We start from the raw sequence: 21,671 nt of genomic DNA, 5'->3' as shown, positions 1-21,671 counted from the left end.
AACAGAAAACAATCACATAGAGACAGAGATTGGATTGGTGGTTACCCGAGGAGATGAGAGGAGGGAGGTGGGCGAAAGGGGTGATTAGGCACATGTGTGTGGTGATGGATGGTAATTAGTCCTTGAATGGTGAACGTGATGTAATCTACACAGGAATCAAAATATTCTGATGTACACATGAAATTTATATAATGATATAAACTAACGTTGCTGCAATTGAAAAAAAAAACACAAAAAAAGCAATATAAAGGGGCAATAGGTTTTTAAGCGGCAAGTTTTGAAATGAGGTGTCTATAACCTCTGATCACACAAAGGGTCACTAGTCTTCTCTTTTTCACTTTTTGTCTATAATTGCACTCTTCTAATTCTTCTTCACCTCCCAGTCCTTGTTTTGCAACCTCAGATAAACTTTTTGATGAGTTGCAAAACAACGCAACAATTGGTAACTTAAATCTGTGCCCCACAAAGTTAAAACAAACAAACAAGCCTATGATCATTTTGATCAAGTTTTAAAAAGTGACATATTTTTATTTTGGCAACAATCTAGCATGCAAGGAATACTGCTGATGATTTATAGGAGAACTTCCCTTTGTTGAACCAAAGAGACAGGGAAACTCTTTAGAGGATTCTAAGTGCTGTATAGTTTCACACAACTCCCTTTTGGAAGTTAATATTTTTATTGATCATTCATAGGAATCACTACACTATATCTAAAGGAAAAATTTCACAACATGCAATAGATAAAAATGGATTTTTATACTTACTGTGCCCCACCAGAGAGCATCTGCATATGTAGAAAACTCTTTATTGGCATCCTTTTCCACCAGATAGACAAGGAAAGATGAAAAAATAAGAACCAAAAATCCTATGTACCATGCTGTGATTAATTCCTAGATATAAGAGGAATGAAAGATTTTTAGAGGTGAAACAACATTTGAAAAAGGAAAAAACTCTTTGCATGATTCCATTCATTGTCCTACTTCTTGGATATTTATGATGACTTCTAAATAATCCATTATACACATTCATTATATACATGTCACAAAATTTCCTTAACCAGTTTCTGAAAAGACTAAGTTGGCTTGTGAGAGGTTTATTAAATACTACAGTAATAGACCAAAAAAGTTTTACAAATCTTGTTTTATAACTCAGGAAGCAAATCTTACCTTACTGTGAGCATAGACCACGGAACCTAGCAACTTCCACGTGCCTCCCCTCCGGTCCATGCGCACCATGCGAAGGATCTGCAGGAAACGGAGGCTTCTGAGCGCAGACGTGGCAAAAATGTTACCCTGAGTTTTTGCAGAAACAACTGCTATTGAAGCAATAAGAACAATGGTATCTGAAAGAAACAGTTGAAACAGCTGTAAGTGGCATGACTGGGAATTTTTATTTCTCAAAACAGTATTTCAACAAGATGCACTTTGACCTATTTCAGGCACAAATAAATGGATCTCAAATCCCAACCTGGCATCGTGCTTCTTGGGCTCTGTGATGATGGAGAGTGGGAAAGCGGAGAACAGGACCTGCGATTGTCTTAGTTACTGCCCTGTGGCCATTCTCCACTTCACCTATGCAATTTGGGACCACTTACTATTTAACCTTCAAAGAATTGGACAATGACCTTCAGAAAGTTCAGTGTTCCAGGGAGCCTACGGCTGTGGGGCGGCCTTCCACAGCATCTCTGGTCACTAGCACTCCTGTCCAGCAGAAAGGAGCTTCTGCCTCAGCCCTAGCACTGTGGCCTCCTGGTTGGTGCACAGAGGCAGCACGGCCTGTCTATCCATGAAAGTGCTGCTTGGTATAATCATGTCTCTCATTCTCTTGCCTAAGAAGCTTGTAGCACCTTTCTGCACAAAATTCCCATATGTTGTTGTGGAGTCTGCACCTTCACATACTGTTTAATTAGGTCCGCAACCAAGCTGAATGCTGGAGGATCCCTGCAGAGAGTACTCTTCCTACCTAGCCAGTCAGTTATGTGTAAGTTTTGTACACAAATCAAATAATATTATGTTTGTCACAATAGAACATGTAGTTATACATAGTGCGCATTGCATGGAAATGTGTATTTAATGTTTGACATGTTGACATTTGGCTTAAAAAATATCTGGCCTTTTGTAAGCTAAAAAGAGAAAAAAGAGCAGCTAATGAAAGCATAGAAAAGATAAAAGAGGACTTACTCGCTCCAGGGTAAATATATGAGTGAGAGGATGGAGGATTTAAGTGGGAGAAGTGAAGTGGGGGAGAATGGCCTCCTACGGCAGTTTAAAAATAAGTTAGCTTGACCTTAACATCCTCAAATAAAATCTCCATCCTGATCCAAGTGGCTGTGCGCGAGTGAGCATCCACACTCCAAAGAGGGGTTCCACTTCAAGAGTTCTGCATTTGTAACGTTTCTGTGACCCTCAGGATGTACTGCCATATGGATGTGTCCTCATTGTTCAGCTCAGTCCTTCTCCCCGTGTGCAGAAGCTCTCGTCTCCTGGTGTGGACTGAGAAGATCCTCTGACTCACTCTTCTGGTGCCCTTTTGGGGTCAGGACTTGGAGAGAGAGGGCCAGTGATTGGCAGTACAAGGGTCAGCCAAAGGGCTTTCTCTAATTGGACCTGAACACTATGTGACTTTGTGGGTAGGTACACAGAGTCACAAAGGCATCCTGGAGTTACCATTCTCTGCAGCTGTTGGAAATGAGAAGGAACTAAACATGTTGACGCAGAAACCAAAGACAGTATTTAAGTGAATAAAAGCCAGTTGCAAAGCGGTATGTACAATGAGGTCTTATTTTAATAAAAATATATAATATATGACTAGGAAAAATGTGAGAATATACACAGATTATTATCATTAATTATATCTGGGGGTAGACAGTCGGGGCGGGTATGTAGATAAAGGGGCTTTTTACTTTCTAAGCTATTAATTTCTATATGTTGTAATTTTGTAACAGTGAATATGTCTTTTGAAATCAGGAAGAACATCTTAAAAAAAGGAGTCAAGTGTAAAAACATCTCTTGGTTTTCATCATTTGGAGGGACTTACTCCTGATACAAGTGGTTTACAGATGAAGAGATGTTCGTATATGTCCCTGCAGGACATATATTTGTTTTTACTTCTCACTGTAATCCTGGTTCCTCCCAAGTGTACAAAGGAAAGAAAAAGGTACAATGATCCACTTAGTCAAAATATTAGAAATATTAGAAGTAAGTAAAAGACTAGAAGGAGTGCAGAAAATACAGCACTTAAAACTTACTATGTGCCTGGCACTATCTTCAGTTCTAAGTCTTTACATTATTTAATCCTTATAACCACGTGTTGATTAGGTTGTCTACAGCTCCCATTTTATAGACGAAAAAAGAGAGGCACAAAAAGCTTATATCGTTATTAGTTTTAAAATCAGCTTTACATTTGTTAGACTACAGCACAAAAAGTATGCTATGAGGTTAGTTCATTAGAGAAAGTCTAGAAAAACACTGCTAGTTTGAGACAATTTAAAAAATAATGCACACAGTGAATCATAATCTAAATGTTTGAAGTCACAAAATATGAAAATGTAATCACATATTTGATATAATATCCTCATTGTAATTCAGATCAGACAAAAAGGTCAGAGTTCAGTAAAAGAAGTCACAGATGAGTGACCAATGGCAAACAATGGATGCACCCCCAGAAATGCTTTGTTTGGTTCCAGACATCCATGGGAATTTTGCTGTCAGTACCACCTAGAACACTGTTTAGACTAATATTTTAGAGGTTATAAGTAATCTTTGCTTTTATTTTTACTTATGTAGTCCATTGCTTTACAGAATGTAGGTTCCACAAGGTTGGACACTTGTATCCCAAGTACCCAGAATAGTGCTTGAAACATGGTAGGCACTCAACAAATATTTATAAAATGAACTTAGATTAATAAACACTTAAAAGTAGGTTGAGCTTTGTTCTCTTACCTTATCAGTGGCTTAATAACTGGAATACCAACAGAATATTGTTCAGCCATGAAAAAGAAGAAAATCCTAATGTTTGCAACAACATGGATGGATCTTCAGGGCATTATGCCAAGTGAAATAAGCCAGACAGAGAAAGACAAATACTGTATATCACTTATATGTGGAATATGTGTTTTATAATAAAAACAGAGACTAGAATTATGGTTACCAGGGGCTGGAGGGTTGGGGGAAGTGAGGAGATATTGGCCAAAGATTACAAACTTCCAGTTATAAGATGAATAAGTTCTGAAGATCTAATGTACAGCATGGTGACTATAGTTTATAATACTCTATTATATACTGGAGAGTTGCTGAGAGACTAGATCTTAAATGTTCTTACCACAAAAAATAGTAATTATATGATGTGAGGGAGGTGTCAACTAATAGTAATTTTTCAATATAAATGTACCAAATCAATAGGTTGTATACTTTACACAATGTTATACGTCAATGAAATCCCAATAAAACCGGGGAAAAATTGAAGGAGTAGCTTAAATTGTTTAATTGGTTAATCCCATTTCTGGGTGTCTGTCCAAAGGTAATGAAAACAGGATCTTGAAGAGCCATCTGCACATCCACGTTCATTGCAGCGTTATTCTCAATAGCCAAGATATGGAAACAACTTAAGTGTCCATCAGTGGATGAATGGATAAAGAAGATATGGTATATATGTCTCCAAACATTGCCAAATGGCCCCTGGGAGGCAGCATGTGCCAGCACTCAGCTGGCAGAGAGCGCATGAGGCTATGTGCTTCCCCTCAGCCTGTAAGTAGTGCACATTGTCTCCACTCACTTTTGGTTGTCATAACCGGGAAGGGTGTTGCCACTGGTATCTAGTGGTAGAGGCAAAACATCTTACAATGCCCAGAACAGTCCCCAGGTAAAATGTATGTAGTCCCCCAAATGACCCTGTGAGGTAGATAGTCCAGTTTCCCCAACACTATTTATGGATGAGACCCCAAAAGCAAAGGGAACAAAAGCAAAAATAAACAAATGGGACCATATCAAACTAAAAACCTTCTGCACAACAAAGGAAAACATCAACAAAATGAAAAGGCAGTCTAAGGAATGGGAGAAAATCTTTGTAAGTCGCATATCTGATAAGGAGTCAATATCCAAAGTATGTAAATAACTCATACAACTCAATAGCAAAAAAACAAACAATCCAACTAAAAATTGGGCAGAGAAACTGAATAGACATTTTTCCAAAGAAGACATACAAATGGCCAACAGGTACCTGAAAAGATGCTCAACACTACTAATCACCAGGAAAATGCAAATCAAAACTGCAGTGAGACACCACCTCACACCTGTTAGAATAGCTATTATCAAAAAGACAAGCGATAACAAGTGTTGGTGAGGATGCGGAGAAAAGGGAACCCTTGTGCACTGCTGATGGGAATGTAAATTGATGACCACTGATGTACACAAAGCATTTAGCAATGTCTGGTACATAGTAGGGATTTAATAAATATTTGTGATAGATGGGTGATCAGAGAGATGAATGAATACTCATTTCTAATACAAGTCTCTAATATAATGCTTGACACTCAACTGCTTAGCACATGAATGGATAGACAAATGAATCTGAAGCCACTGAGCTTCAAGGGTTGTCTATAGTTCATATCTTGTACTAAAAGTTTGTGCTGTCTTCACTCCAGGCTCTTATGTTTCAAAGAATTACCCAGTCCCAATGCCAACAGTGCCAAGGTTGGGAAACCCTGCTGTGCCATCTCTTTCTTACAAATGAAGAACCAAGACTTGCAGTGCCCCCGAGCCAAGGCCCAGCACCCATAAGTGGCTGAGCTGGCCCTCACTTGACACCAAAGTTGTGGCTATAAGAGTTGTAGTTGAGAAGTGACTGGAATGCGAAGATTTGTATGTTGTAACAATTGACATTACTTTAACTCAGAATGCCTGCTTTCACACTACGAGTGCCTGCAGCTCAGAGATAAACTTCCATCACCATGACCACTGTTACGGCAGTAGTCTGCCCACCTGCTGGTCTCTTCCAGGACTGGGAGAAGTGGACGGCATGCAGAAGCACTTGCTTATTTTATAACCTCGGTGCCTGGCTCAGTACCTGCCATCGTGCAGATGTGCAATACTTATTTCACAGAAAATTATTTGATGGGTTGTCTACTTATAGTAAGCCAAGAAACAGAATAAAATTTTATAATTTCAAGTGTCTTAGTAACAATATAGTTAAATAGCCCTCATGTTGCAGTTGAGAATCTGAGGCACAAACACAGAAATTTGAAATTACATATGTTAAACAAAGCCCACACAAATTGAAATGCAAAAAACAACTTGGAAAAAATATTTGCAACATATAGGATGATGGACAAAGAGTTCATATCCTTAATATATAAAAATCAACTAATAAGAAAACATGCTAGAAGGAAATCGGTCAGAAGTCATAAATATAAATTTACCCTAGGAAGAAGTAAAAACGAACAACAAGTATATGGAAAGAAGCTCTTCTTTGCAATTTCATTTTGAAATTTAAAATAGCAGCAAGGTACCATTTTAACCTATGAAACTGACAAAGTTCAAAAAAATGAATAGTCAATATTGGCAAGGAGCAGGAGAAAAAGTTCTTTCATGCAGATTTTGTGTAAGAATAAAATGGTATAATTAGGGAGGTGCAATTTGGCATCATTTGCCAAAAGTATTAGCTGTGTGAAACCTATCATTTCAGTAATTTGACCTCTAGAAATTTAGCCTAATAGAAAAGTTGTAGTTGTCAGCAAAGGTATACTATTACTAATAATATCAAAAATTAGAACCAACCCAAATTTCTAATAAAAATGAATTGATGAAAAACAGTCTCTCCTAGAGCAGGGCCTGTGGAGCTCGCTGCCCGAATTCCCACCCTGGCTCTGCCTGTTATTAGCTGGTTACATGGGTTAAGTTGCTGAGTCTCTCTGCCTCAACTTCTTTATTTGTAAAATGAGAATCATAAAAGTACCTATGTCAGAGTTGCTGTGAGAACTGAATAAGTTGACACATTAGAAGAACCTCAGTACAGTGCTAACACACAGTAAACTTCATCTGATATATTGTTAGCAGTGTTATTATTACCATGGGTAACTCTGAAACCACAAAACATCATGTTTTGGAAGAATATTGATGAGATTAAAAAAATGTTTCCAAAATATCATTATGAAAAGAATTGATCACATAAAAGGACACGTATGACTCCACTTTTGTCCCCCAAACATCTGTTCTTGTAGCATAGATAAGGATAAATACTGTAAGCACATACACCTCATGCTAACAAGGATGATCTCTGGGTGGTAGGCTCATGTGTAAAGTTGAGTTCCTTTATACTATTTCTTTTGTCCAAACGATCAATAAAAAGCACGTATTACTTTCGCAATAAGAAAAAGAACTATTATTTATTTAAACTAAGAAGCTGTGGCCCAGGAAAGTTAGCACACTGGGCAAGGTAGTTTGTCTAGCCAGGGTGGGAAAGAGAAGGGAAAAGAGTAACATTCATTGAGCGTCTCTGGTGTACAGGGCCACATGGGTGCTTGTAGCCAGATTCCACTTCCTCCTTCTCCACAGCGGCTGTCTGGGGAGGCACAGAGGTTATGCATGTAGCCTTCCTGTGAGGCAGCCTGAGGATTCCCAGTTCTGTCCTTTCCTCGTCGAGTGACTTTGGGCCTATTAATGTTGCTGAGTCTCAAAACCTTGACCTATAAGTAGAGGGTAGAACCATTTTCCTCTTGGGGCTGTTGTGATACACACAAAGCCTTCAGTCTGCTTCAGAGTGCCGGGCGCCATGTCAACACCTCAACGTAACAAGAATTATTTTATACCCTCAGACATATACACACACACTTTCATAAATCAGTAAATGGATACTAAGAAAGTTCAAGAATCTTATCCAAGTTCATTTAGGCAGTAAATGGAGCGAAGAATAAAAGCCATATCTGTCTGATTCCCAAGTGCTTACATTTTATTCCATGCTTCTTTTTTGATAACTATTCTCTGGTAAAAAGACCAATAAACAAGGATGTAGGCAGTCGACCAAGGCTTAAATGTGAAACTCCAAGAAGTAAAGTGTTATTAAGAATAGGCAATATCAGTACTTGCAAATGGTTGACATTCAGATACATTTAGCAAAAAGCTTGTAATTAGAAAATTTTTATATTTTAGGTTGTCTCAACAGGACAGCAGAATATGACCGAGTGGTCAGCTTGTCCTGTCCAGGTGGGGCCATTTCTGCGTGAATTTGTCATTTTTTAGTATTCCATGTAAATCATGCACCAGATGCTTTATTGCCAATAGAACAGGAAGACAAGGAGGAATTGAAATTTTGCGGTTCCATTATATTTGCCTTTGTATACAAATTTCAACATCTCAAAAGGAGCAGAGATATAAGTACAGCAGCATAGGGAAGATTGAACTATGCCTGGTTTAACCATCAGTTCTGCCATTAACTGGCTTTGTCACCGCTTACCTCTCAGGGCTAGTTTCAAGCCTTTAAAATGAGATGGATTGATTTGCAAAGTGCCAAGGATTCTTTCTAACTGAGTTTCTAGAATCTTACGTGGTACATTCTTTGTTTGGACACTAAGTGGTCCAAACAGAGCAGGATCAGATTTGTATTTTACAAGATCGTTTTGGTGGTCTTTGAGAAACAGATCTGGAGGGCGAGATGGGAGAGAGGAGATGAGAGCAGCTGTAGAGGGGTGAGGCTGAAGTGGGGAGAGTCCACAGGGGTTGGATTTGGGACATAGTGTGAAAGCGGAGATATCAGGACTTGCTGAAGGATTGGTTGTGGGGTGTGGGACAAAAAAGAGAGTTTAGGGGCGACCTCAGAGTTTTTGACCTGAGCAATTGGGGGAATGAAGTGCTATTTACTGAGAGGAGGGATGCTGTGGTTGGGGGGGAGCAGAAAGGAGGGCTATCTGAAGGGTAAAATTAACCGTTCAGTTTTGGCCATATTAATTCTAAGATGTCCTGGAGGCACCTGGGACAGTGGGTGAGGCTGGGGTTTGGGGGAGAGGTCAGGCAATAGATGGTTTTTATGCCACAGGACAAAATTCCTCCAATATCAGTAATCTACTGAAACTATTGCTTCAGACTGTGATCACAAACGTCTAATTTCAGATGTGGGATACAGATTGGAGGATGTAAGAAAACTGTGTTTTTGTATTTATAAAACCGGAAAGAAGCGTTTGTCCTCTAGGAATCATTGTGAATGAGTAGGAGGAAACATGTCCTATTTAAGGCACGCTATAGTGTCTTGAGTAAATTACCTGGGTGAAATCCCGTCAGTCCCCAATGTATGAAAGGAATAAAGAGTCATTTGTATCTTTGGATGATTCAGAACACATTTTAGGGCAATGACACAGTGGCTTTAGGTTATGTGCTCCTGTATGCAAAAAGAATTAGAAGGGCTTTTAGAAGCAACAATTTTGCATGTTGATGTCCTCAGATGTTTAAAAATTTCTTCTAGCACCTATTTTCATACATACCAATGGCAAACTGTAGCCAGTTTCAAGTCAACATTTCAATTCAAATGCCAGTATTTGACTACAGCTCTAAAAAAAGATTTGGATTCCCACCAGTGAATGATCAAAGTTGAAACTTCTGCTGGAAATCTCCTAACACACTACGGTGAAATCCAAGGCTTACATATCTCGTTCAGAGGCACAACCTGAACGTTGGTAGACCAACACTCAGACACTGTCTACAGGTTTAAATGACAGAGTAAAAACAAAACACCCCACTTCCAACACTCCCCTTCTGCACTTCCTCTGAGCAGCTGAATGATGCTGACTCTGAATCTCAGCAGCCGGTTACGTTTAGTATGTTCAGCTGGGATGTGTAACTTTTCTTTGAGAAACTTGGTACTTATTTTCAGAGAACACACAGACTAGGATTAATCATCACCTATGCTAAAGCTTTGAAAGAACACCTTCAGGAGGCTCTTTGCATAGACTCTGCTCTTTGGATGTTGCCGATGGAGATGCCACTTCACCAAAGTGTCAGTCACTAAGCAAAAAACACCCATGGATGGGAATCTGTTCTAAGTATTATCTGGGGAAATGGAGAGTGGCCTGGTACACCTGGCTCTGTTAATCTTTTTTGATACACAATTCCTTATTTTTAGAAATAAGAAATGGATACCATTTAGGCTTCTAGGTAATCTTTAGGGATAAACACTGGGGTGTGAAAATGGACTTTTCCTTCTGTGAAGAATGAAAAGATACTGCTTTAAAGGACTGAATCTCAGTAGATACAATCTATAAATAAATACCTGATGCTAGTTATAACTTTGAAAATCCTACTTGGTGCCACGTGCAAGTCTATCATATCCATATATTTGTATTTTTAGAGGGATTATTAACCAAATAGATCATGCTTAATTACACATCTAAGTTCCATCTTTCTTTATAAAATCTTTGCCAAAATTTGCACTCATTGGCACTAGATAAAGGTCAGTTTTCAGAATTTTCTAATTTCACTATTGGTTTTCGTGTGTTACAGCTTGTGAATCTTACAAAGCACATTGCTGTTCTTATCTCTCCTAAAAGGAAAGAGGCAGTGTCGCCAAGTGGCTTGAGCAAGATGACACAGTAAGTTGCTTCCAGAGACAGGGTTAGAACTTGTGGTCACTGGCTCTCGAAGCTGCAGTTCGGACCGCGGAGTATATTGTCTCATAACAAACCCTAATGCTATCAGAAAAATCCTACTTTAGATTCACTTTCTTTTCATTATCACTTCCTTTCCTACTGTCATGATCTTTCTGAATAAGACAGGCTCTGTTTAAAGGAGAACAAAAAACAAGATTCATTGAAAACATGTGATGATGCCACCTGAGGCCTCTATAAAGAGGCTAGAGGTGGCTTAGGAGAGCTCAGGAGCCGGACATTTTCCTACAAACTAAATATGAAGAAGTATCAAGAAAACATAACTCAAAAAATAGTTTCAGACGTGCACATTTTAACACCGTGACCAGGCAATACTCCAGAAAACCACAGAAGCTTGATAAGAGATGGATTCTCCAGCTGCACGATGGCAGATGTCCTGAGAATTAGCTCCAGCACTTTCATCTCCAAATTCCAAACACAGAGTTGGAGTCTGTGGTAGCAGCTCAAATCAAGTATTTAAAACATTTTGCAAAAGGCAGCACAGAAAGTAGGAGAGCCTTCTGCAAGGAGCGCACCGCTGCAAGTGTGCAAAATGAGCACTTCACTTATTTATTTTTTTTAAAGATTGGCCCCTGAGCTAACAACTGTTGCCAATCTTCTTTTTTCCCCCTTGCTTTTTCGCCCCAAATGTACCCAGTACATAGTTGTATATTTTAGTTGTGGTCCTTCAAGTTGTGGCATGTGGGACGCCACCTCAGCATGGCCTGATGAGCGGTGCCATGTCCGCACCCAGGATCCGAACTGGCGAAACCCTGGGCCACTGAAGCAGAGCACACAAACTTAACCATTGGGCCAGGTGGCCGGCCCCATGAGCACTTTATTACAAATACCGTCACAATCACATGACCAAATTAAATAGGGAATGGAAGCACGGAGACAAAAAGAAGCACGTGAAAGTCATTGCTCTGAAAAACCTCTGAAAGCGGAAGTGAAGGTGCTTCTTTTGTCTTGGGTTTCTTGGGTAAATTGGCACGTTTTTCCTTCATTTGCTCATGTTGAACTTGTTTCTCACTGTCGTTGGGTGTGTAACTGGGGTGAGGTTGTGTGTGCCTGTCTACTGGCATGCAGATTTCTGATTTTTATTCATTCAACACACATTTATTGTGGCCAGAAACTGCTAGGACTTGGATATATAACAGTAAAGGGTGCGGAAGGGGCATGGATGGCGTGGGCAAGAGAGACGCACAGGGCGAAAAGGATGGTTGGCCTAAAAGATGCTGAATGGAGTGACCACAACCACGGGCACTAAGTGTTGTGAGAGGAGGAGCACAAGGAGCACACTTCAGGACATTTAACCTCCCTGGAGAAATGTAGGGTAAGTCATTACTAATCAGCCAAAAATAAAGCCACAAAAACCCTCTAATTAACCCAAAATCCTATAGGTACCATAACACAACCCTTCTAAAATTATCACTTCAAAAGAGCTCTAGACTCAAAAAGTACCTGGATGGGTCCATTCCTTCCCCTCCTCTTTTAAAATAATTTTTTTTTTTTTGAGGAAGATTAGCCCTGAGCTAACTACTGCCAGTCCTCCTCTTTTTGCTGAGGAAGCCTGGCCCTGAGCTAACATCCATGTCCATCTTCCTCTACTTTATATGTGGGACACCTACCACAGCATGGCATGCCAAGCGGTGCCATGTCCACACCCAGGATCTGAACTGGAGAACCCTGGGCTGCTGAGAAAGAGAGTGTGAGAACTTAACTGCTGCGCCTCCAGGCTGGCCCATAAAATTCGTTCTTATTTAAGATGCATAGACTCTCAAATTTTAGGAATTCAGGATGACAGAGATATTTTGAAGAAAACAATCAATAAAAACAAAGAGGTCTTACTGTGTTGATGATTTTTTTCTGATTGTATTTATCATTGTAGGATTGACAAGAGATTACACGGAACCCAGCACTTTGGGATTCGGTTTACTACCACTCACAGTCATGTAGAATTTGTTAAGTCCCAGGCAGTAAGCTGAGCACTTTACGCATGTTCTCTCCCTTGGCCTTCCTGAGCAGGCTTCTGAGGCGGCACAAGGTTACCTTGTGCTATTGCACCTCCCAGACACTTGTATTTTTCTAAGTTGAAGGTTTGCAGCAACCCTGCATCAAGCAAGTCTATCAGCCCCATTTTTCCAACAGAATTTGCTCACTTCACATCTCTGTGTTACAATCTGGTAATTCCCACAATATTTCAAACCTTTTCACTACTATCATATTTGTTATGGTGATCTGTGATCAGTCATCTTTGATATCACTGCTGTTAATATTTCGGGGCACCATGAACCGGGCCCATATAAGACAGCGAACTTAATCTATGTTGTGTGTTCTGATAGCTCCACTGACTGGCTCTTCCCCCACCTCTCTCCCTCTCCTCAGGTGTTCCTGTTCCCTGGGACACAACAACAGTGAAATTAGGCCAGTTAATAACCCTACAGTGGCCTCTAACTGTTCAAGTGAAAGGAAGAGTCGCACGTCTCTCACTCTAAATCAAAAGCTAGAAATGATTAAGCTTAATGAGGAAGCCACACCAAAGCTGAGAGAGGCTGGAAGCTAGGTCTCTTGTGTCAGTTAGCCAAGTTGTGATGCAAAGGAAAAGTTCTTGAAGGAAATTAAAATTGCTACTCCTGTGAACACATGAATGATAAGAAAGTGAAACAGCCTTATTGCTGCTATGGAGAAGGTTTCAGTGGTCTGGATAGAAGATCAAACCAGCCACAACATTCCCTTAAGCCAAAGCCTAATCCAGAGCAAGGCCCTAACTCTCTTCAATTCTGTGAAGGATGAGAGAGGTGAGGAAGCTGCAGAAGAAACGTTTGAAGTTAGCAGAGGTTGGTTCATGAGGCTTAAGGAAAGAAGCCCTCGTCATAACATAAAAGTACAGGGTAAAGCAGCAAGTGCTGATGGAGAAGCTGCAGCAAATTATCCAGAAGATCTACATAAGAAAATTAATGAAGGTGGCTACACTAGACAACAGATTTTCAATGTAGATAAAACAGCCTCATACTGGAAGAAGATGCCATCTAGGGCTTTCATAGCTAGAGAGGAGAAGTCAAGGCTTGGTTTCAAAGCTTCAAGGATAGGCTGACTCTCTTGTTAGGAGCCAGTGCAGCTGGGGACTTTAAGTAGAAGCCAGTGCTCACTTACCATTCCAGATATCCTAGGGCCCTTAAGAATTATGCTAAATCTACTCTGCCTGTGCTCTAAATGGAACAGCAAAGCCTGGATGACAGCACGTATGTTTACAACATGACTTACTGAATATTTCAAGCCCACTGTTGAGACCTACTGCTCAGAAAAACGTTTCCTTTCAGAATATTTCTGCTCATCGACAATGCCCCTGATTATCCAAGAGCTCTAATGGAGACATACAACAAGATGAATGTTGTTTTCATGCCTGCTGACACAACATCCATTCTGCAGCTCATGAATCAAGGAGTAATTTCGACCTTCAAGTTGCATTTTTAAGAAATACAATGGAACATTACTCAGCCATAAAAAGATGAAATCTTGCCATTTCAGACAACACGGATGGACCTTGAGGGCATTATGCCAAGCAAAATAAGTCAGATGGAGAAAGTCAAATGCCATATGATTTCACTCATAAGTGGAAAATAAAAACAGCCACAAAAAGAAACAAACACATAGATATAAAGATTAGATTGGTGGTTACCAGAAGGGAGGGGGCAAGAGAGAAGATGAAAGGAGTAAAAGGGCACACGTGTACAGTGACAGACGGTAATTTGTCCTTGAGTGGTGAACATGACAGTCTGCAGAGACATTAAAATATAATTATGTACACCTGAAATTTACATAACGCTATAAACAAAGAAAACCCCAACACTCCGGAAGGCCATAGCTGCCATAGATAGAGATTCTTTTGACGTGTCTGAGCAAAGTAAATTGAAAACCTTCTGGAAAGGATTCACCATTCTAGATGCCATTAAGAACATTCATGATTCATGGCAAGAGGTCAAAGTATCGGCATTAATGGGAATTTGGAAGAAGTTGATTCCAACTCTCCTACATGACTTTGAGGGGTTCAAGACTTCAGTGGAGGAAGTGTCTGCAGATGTGTTAGAAAGAGCAAGAGAACTAAGAGTGGAGTCTGAAGATGTGACTGAATTGCTACAATCTCATGATAAAACTTTAATGGATGAGGAGTTGCTTCTTATGGATGAACCAAGAAAGTTTCTTGAGATGGACTCTGCCCCTGGCGAAGACGCTGTGAAGACTGTTGAAACGACAACAAAGGATTTAGACTATTACACAAACTTACTTGAAAAAGCAGCAGCAAGGTCTGAGAGGATTGGATCCAATTTTGAAAGAAGCTCTGCTGTGGGTAAAATGCCCTCAAACAGCAATGCATGCATCAGAGAAATTAGTCATGAAAGGAAGAGTCAATTGATGCAACAAATTTATTGTAATTACCATCTTATTGTAAAAAAATTGCCACAGCCACCCCAGCCTTCAGCCACCAGCATGCTGATCAGTCAGCATCCATGAACATCAAGAGAAGACCCTCCACCGGCAAAAAGATTATGACTAGCTGAAGGCTCAGATGATGGTTAGCATTTTTTAGCAATAAAGTATTTTTTAAATTAAGGTATCTACATTGTTTTCTTAGACACAATGGTATTGCACACTTAGGCTACAGTATAGTGTAAACATAACTTTTATATGTACTGGGAAACGGAAAACTTTGTGTAACTCGCTTTATTGCAATATTCGCTTTATTGCGGTGCTCTGGGACCGAACCCACAACATCTCTGAGGCATGCCTGTGCAAGTAAAATGCAAGTTAAAGTTAAAGAAATGTGTGGAGGGCAAATTAGGGCAAATCATAGGACACTTTTCAGGACAGGGTTTTGTAAAGAGTTAAAAATGCTGTTCTGTGTCACTTAGGCCTGGAACTGAGGACATTCATATGAAAATCCTACGGTAAGTTAACTTTGGCATTGTCCTTCTTTGCAATGACAAAAATGCCCTGAGTGTGAGATTCTGCACAGCTGTACAATCCATGAACCAATCCACTCACCCAATATTTCTACACGATGATAATAACAGTCAACACTTACGCTGTGCTGGCAGCCATTCTGTTTGTTCAATCTTTCAACAGTTAATACATTTATATGGCTTAAATATCAAAATTACATAAATTGATGACAGATGGAAAATCTTGCTCCCATCATTTTCCTCATTCACTTTATCCTTACTCATTATCTTCAGGTGAACATTTTTAGTCTTTTAAAAAAAAAATCCTTCCAATGTTTCTTCATACAAATAAAAGCAATGCAAACATATGCTCTTATTTTTCTCTTTTCTTATACAAAAAGTAGCACACTGTATATAAGTATTATATATTACTTCATATCCTGGAATCCATAACATATCCTTGACATATTAACTTATATCCTGGGATCCTTTTACAGCTATACAGAAGGATCCTCTTTACTGTATTCTTAATTTATTCAGCTATACTAAACACTTACTATAAATTGACGGAAATATCAGGAAGCAGAATTTCTGTGTTGAAGTGTTAATGCCACGTAAATTTAGTAGATTTTGTCCCTTTTCCATAAGGGTGACACCACTTTGTGTTCGTGGGTCTAATGCCTATTTCCTCACAGTCTCACTAAAAAGCGTGTGGTTGAATTCTGGAGTTTTGCTAATCTGCGAGGTGAGAAAATCCTATCATTTCATTTGTTTTTCATGAGTGAGATTATATTAGAGGCATACGTGCCTTTCTACTTCTGTGAACAGTCTTTCAATATTTATTTCTCATCTTTTATTTTCTACTGGGTTGTTGGATTTTTCTTCTGGATTTCTAGAACTCCTTGTATTTTAAAATGGTTAACTCTGTCTCAGATAGGAGTTGTAAGTATTTTCCCACATTTGTCTTTTGACTTTGATTTTTGTTTTGTTTTATCGTGCAGGATTCTTTGACTTTATGTAGCTTAATTTTATTACTTTTTAATTTTTATGTAGCCTAAATTTATCAATATTTTCTTCTATGGCTTCTATATTTTTAATTATAGTTAGAAAGACCTTCCTGGGTCCAAGGTTATAAGAGAATTTACCCATTTCTGCCATCCAGTATTTATGGTTTTACTTACTTTAAATCTTTGATTTAATTTGAGTTTATCTTGAATATGGTAAGGTACACATGGATCAACTTGATCTTTTTCCAAGTGAGTAATTAGCTGCTCCAATATCTCTTATAACCAGAGCGAGGATACAGCTGGAATTCAGGAATTTGGCCACATGGGTTGTTACTAACTTTTCAGAAAATGACTTTTCTGTTAGTTGTGATGGAAGATCCATCGGGAGACATTACGGGGAGTTTTAGAGGCAAAGCTGTCTCAGAGAATAGTTTTAAGAATGGAGTGGTGGCCGGTCCATTGTCATAGTGGTTAAGTTCGCACGCTCCACTTCAGCGGCCTGAGGTTCCCTGGTTTGGATCCTGGGCGCAGACCTACACACTACTCATCAGGCCATACTACGGTGGTGTCCCACATAGAAGAAATAGAAGGACTTGCAATTAGGATATACAACTATGAACTTGGGCTTTGGGGAGAAAAATGAAAAAAGAAGAAGATTAGCAACAGATGTTAGCTCAGGGCTAATCTTCCTCACCAAAAAAAGCATAAAGAGAATGCAAGCTGCATCACAGTGATAAATTAAAAGAAAAAAAAAACACGGGAATTTTGGAGAGGTATAGGAGCAGGAGAAACAAATTACCCCTTTTCAGATCACATTAGAATCGTGATCACCGGGCTCAGCTTGCTATAGAGCACCAAAGGGCCTTGGTGGTAATTTTAAACTTTTCATTCTGTTGGAGTCGTGCTTTGAGGCTCTAACTCATTGATTATACGTCCTTTAGCAGGCAAGCATAATTACTACTGGTCTCAGTAAAGTTTGCTTGAGTAAGGACTTTCTCCAAAGAGAAGTTAGACTGAAGTAGTGGTCCTTCAGCAATTTGTTCAGTATTCCCTTTTTCCATTAAGTGGTCTCTCAACACTTCATCTATGGAAGCATCAAATTTACATTCCTTTAAGAGAGCATAAAGAACTGCTCCTTAATTGGCTATATTTTCATTTGTTTCTTGACCCAAGTGGTTAAATAAGAATTTGAGAAACTTCTGCTTATTAAAATAAGTTTCACAGAAAAACAGAGGAATCAGAAACATACATTTTCTATGAAAATAAAAAATATTGTTTAACTCAGCACAGATATAATCCACTGCCATGAAGAACCCCAGGCATTTCTGTATTTTAGAAGGAATGGCCACACACTGGAAAACTGTTTGGCAGTTTCTGATAAACAAACACTTACCACATGACCCAGTAATCCCACTGCTGGGAATTTACCCTAGAGAAATAAAAACTTACTTTCATACAAAAACTTCTACATGAATGTTCAAAGCAGCTTTATTTATAATGGCCCAAATCTAGAAACAACCCAAATGCCCTTTAACAGGTAAATGGATAAACAAACTGTGGTCTATCCACATCATGGAATACTATTCAGCAATAAAAATGAAGGAGCGATAGGTACACAGAATGACTTGGATGGATCTCAAGAGCATTATAATGAGCGGAAAAGAGCCAATTTCAAATGATTACTTCTGTATGATTCCATTTACACAAGATTCTAAAAATGACAAAATTCCAGTGATGAAGAACAGATTAGTGGTTCCCAGAGGTTAGGATTGGGGAGAGGGAGTGACTTAGCATAAAAGATAGCATCCAAGTTTCTTGAGGGTGATGGGAAAGTTATGTATTCTGAATGTGGTAATGGTTAAATTAGTGGATAATGTGTTAAAATTTCATTGCCATATCAATGGAAAAAAGTGAGCACATGCAAAGTCTGACGAAATCAGAATAAGATCTGCAGTTTAGTTAATAGCAGGTGTCTGTAGCAATTCCTGGTTTGATAATTGCACTATATGCACGTGAGATGTTATCACCGGGGGAAGCTGAGCAAACATAGGAACTCTCCATACTATCTGTGCAACTTCTCAGTAAGTCTGAAGTTATTCAACATAAAAAGTTGAAGAAAAGGCCACATCTTAGGAAGATGACTGTTGGGAAAAGGAATTGATTTTTCATGACACTAATGTCTATTTTCCTTCAGATTCCACCTGTCTCCTGTGGGGTGGGGGAGTTCTGGGGATAAACCCTCATCACTTGGTTTATTAATTTGTTCCCTGCCACAACTGGGCTGAGCAGGAAGATAATGTGGCGTCAGAGAAGGAAGTCTGGACTTGATGTGAGCAAATCTCTCTCTCTTTTTTTTCTGACTCTTGCATTTATGTTATGTGACCCTTGATAAAGCCCTTAATCTAAGTCTCAGTTTTTAAATATATCAAATGGGGATCATAATTTCTTCCAACTTCAATAAGATTGTTCTGGGGATTATATGAGACGGTTCATACATACGGTGTACACTTTAAGCTACGAAATGTTATCCCTGTTCATGTAACACCAGGCAACTCAACTCTTAACCTCCTGTTATTTTCAGCTTCAAAGGAAGATTTCTTATCTAAATATGGCTCTTAAAGCATTGTCTCTTTTCTAACGTGTATGCAGGAAATATAAAATGGATGGACTGGAATATACATGGCCACTGGAAATCAGTGGAAGAGCAATCAAAAGTCAAACATGCAGTGAGGGCTCCCGCATCTTCTGCTTCAAGGAAAGCTGTGAGTCGGGCACATAGCTCTGTGTGGTCCTTTCTCTAATACAGGAGTACAGAGGGGACGATACACTCTTTTCTCTTCTTATTTTTTTAAATTGGTAAGTTTTCTTTCTGGTTAAAAAGATGGTTCTGCAGTATTTTCAAGTGGAACATTTACTTATGCTTCAAAGTGAGGAAAATCATTAAGTTCTTTGCAGTTGTGGCCAGTGGAAATAGGATCGTTTCTTTCATGGTGCTGGACACTGTCTAGAACATGCTGAAGTTTGGATCCCGAGAAGAAAGTTGCTGATCTATGTAACACGGTCTCTCATCAATCCGTTAATAAATTTATCTTTTCCTGCTTCCGCATTATTCCTCCACGTGTAGATTAAACAAACAGATTATACTGTAATTAAATTTGACTCTCGTTCGAGGGAGTGCTCTAGAGCAGTGAGCTATCGGGAGGTCCGCATTCTATTCCTAGCTTCCACGCTGACTTTGGGGCTGAGCACACAGCACCCCGACTTACGGAGCCTCAATTTTTCTGTCTATAGAGTGAGATAAACAATGTCTCAGAGGGACACGGTGCTGCTTTATGAGCCCTATATTCTAAGTGAGCTCCAAATTCCTCTATAGAAAGGTACTATTTGAAGAATTAAAGACGTACTTATTTTGTTGTGCTTCTTAATAGGAATGAAGCTTCAAAATCTAATTTTAAAAGCTTCCTAGTGCACAGCACTTTACCCGCAATCTTAAATACTGCAATCAGTTGTGCACTGAGTTGCTTTGTGGTATTTATTAAAAATAAAAAGATCACTGCAAAGATGTTCTGTAGGACATTTTCAAAGCCATGCGCGGTGGTTTAACTGCAGGACTTCCACTGAAGTTAATGGGACTCATACTGGCAAATCCCAAACACCATTTTGAAAATTTACCCCATAGTGACAGTTTAATGCTTTTTATTGTTCATAAGTCTTCAGATAACATCTCAAGGAAAAAGGGGACAATTTATCAAAGTAAATAAATAACCTTCCATGAAATTATAAATCTTCACCGCAACCATAGTGACTGGGAGGATGCTGCAGAGTCCTTTGGTAAGCAGGCGCTTAGGAAGTGCTTTTCGGTGCTGGTTACCAATGGGCTGTAAAAGAGTTTCCATTACATTCTCCTGATTCCAGCTGTTCACAGAAAATAACACATTTTCCTTTTAGTTTTGAAATTTCATGTTTCTAGGGGTAGATATATAGACCCATAGACATATGGAAAAGTCAGAGGAAATTGGTTTATGTTCCTCTGAACGGATAATCATTTGTATATTGCTGATATGAATCAAATAGGTATAGATGACTAAAGCACCTAGGGCCTTATACAGCCATACTTTTTTAACCCAAATATTCAGCATTAGGCCTGCCAGCAATCTATTGCTCCTCCTCCTGGTGGCCCATCTCTAGAAGCTGCCTTGTATGAAGCAACTATATGCCCTCAGATGGCCAACACAGCCCTCAGGGTGTGACCTCTGCCTGTCTGTTCATCATCTCCTACCACCCTCTCCACTGCTCATTGAACTCCAGCCACAATGACCTTATGTCTCTTGTACAAGTCAAGCTCACTGGGTCTCAAGAGTCTTTGCAATTACTATTCTCTGGCCTGGAAAGATCTGTGCCTAAATCTTCTCATGGGTGGCTCCTGAATGTCCACTCCTTAGAAAGACTCTCGCGGGCCACTCAATCTAAAGAAGCCCCCACTCTCTCTGTTTTATTTTCTTCATTGCACGTGTCTCTAGTTGACGTCATCTTGCTTTTCAAAAATATGTTTGCATATTGTTTTTCTCTGTCCACTTGAATATTAGCTCTATAAGGAAGACCTTGCCCATGTGTCTCCCCAACCTCTAGGATCACGCTTGGACGTGGTGGACACTGTGTAATGCTTGTTGGATGACTAAGCCCCAAACCCAGGTAGCTTCACACCTCTGTCTAACACAATCAGTCATGATACTCTCACCCTTCTCTCCATGCCTACTTCCCGTCACCACCTTTGCTGTCTCACCTTAGTTAGTCTCCCTCCTTCTAGTTGTGCCTTCTCCAAGAGCACAGGAGACCGTCCTCTCACAGGCAGGAACCATGTTTTACTCATCTTTATGTTGTTTGCACCTAAGATGATGTTTGACTCAGAGTAAATGCTCTCTCTGTGAATGAATTTTCTTACATAACACTTGATGGGACAGAATACTGGTACAACACATCATAGCATCTACTGAAGTTTATAGAGGAAATAGGAAATTACCTTTAGTTATTCACTTCTCTCTGAGGGCATTCTCTATATGGTCAAGTCATATCAGCTAATCAAGCTACTTGATA

The 21,671-nt window shown here is 39.5% G+C and overlaps 1 protein-coding gene across 14 annotated transcripts in view; it reads right to left on the bottom strand.

Moving 5' to 3' along the window:
- KCNQ5 (potassium voltage-gated channel subfamily Q member 5) overlaps positions 1–21,671 on the bottom strand; it is a 472,281-nt gene that overhangs the window by 99,191 nt on the left and 351,419 nt on the right. For all 14 annotated transcript variants that reach the window (XM_070584950.1, XM_070584953.1, XM_070584952.1 and 11 more), the window contains exons 4-5: positions 1,167–1,342; positions 765–890 (exon numbers count right to left, since the gene is read on the bottom strand). In XM_070584950.1, the coding sequence (XP_070441051.1) occupies positions 765–890; positions 1,167–1,342 (302 nt within the window). The remainder of the gene's footprint in view (positions 1–764; positions 891–1,166; positions 1,343–21,671) is intronic.

Source organism: Equus przewalskii, chromosome 19 (genome assembly GCF_037783145.1).
Source record: "Equus przewalskii isolate Varuska chromosome 19, EquPr2, whole genome shotgun sequence".
Classification (NCBI taxonomy): domain Eukaryota; kingdom Metazoa; phylum Chordata; class Mammalia; order Perissodactyla; family Equidae; genus Equus; species Equus przewalskii.
The sequence above is the reverse complement of the archived record's forward strand: the minus strand, read 5'-3'. Positions and strand labels throughout refer to the sequence as shown.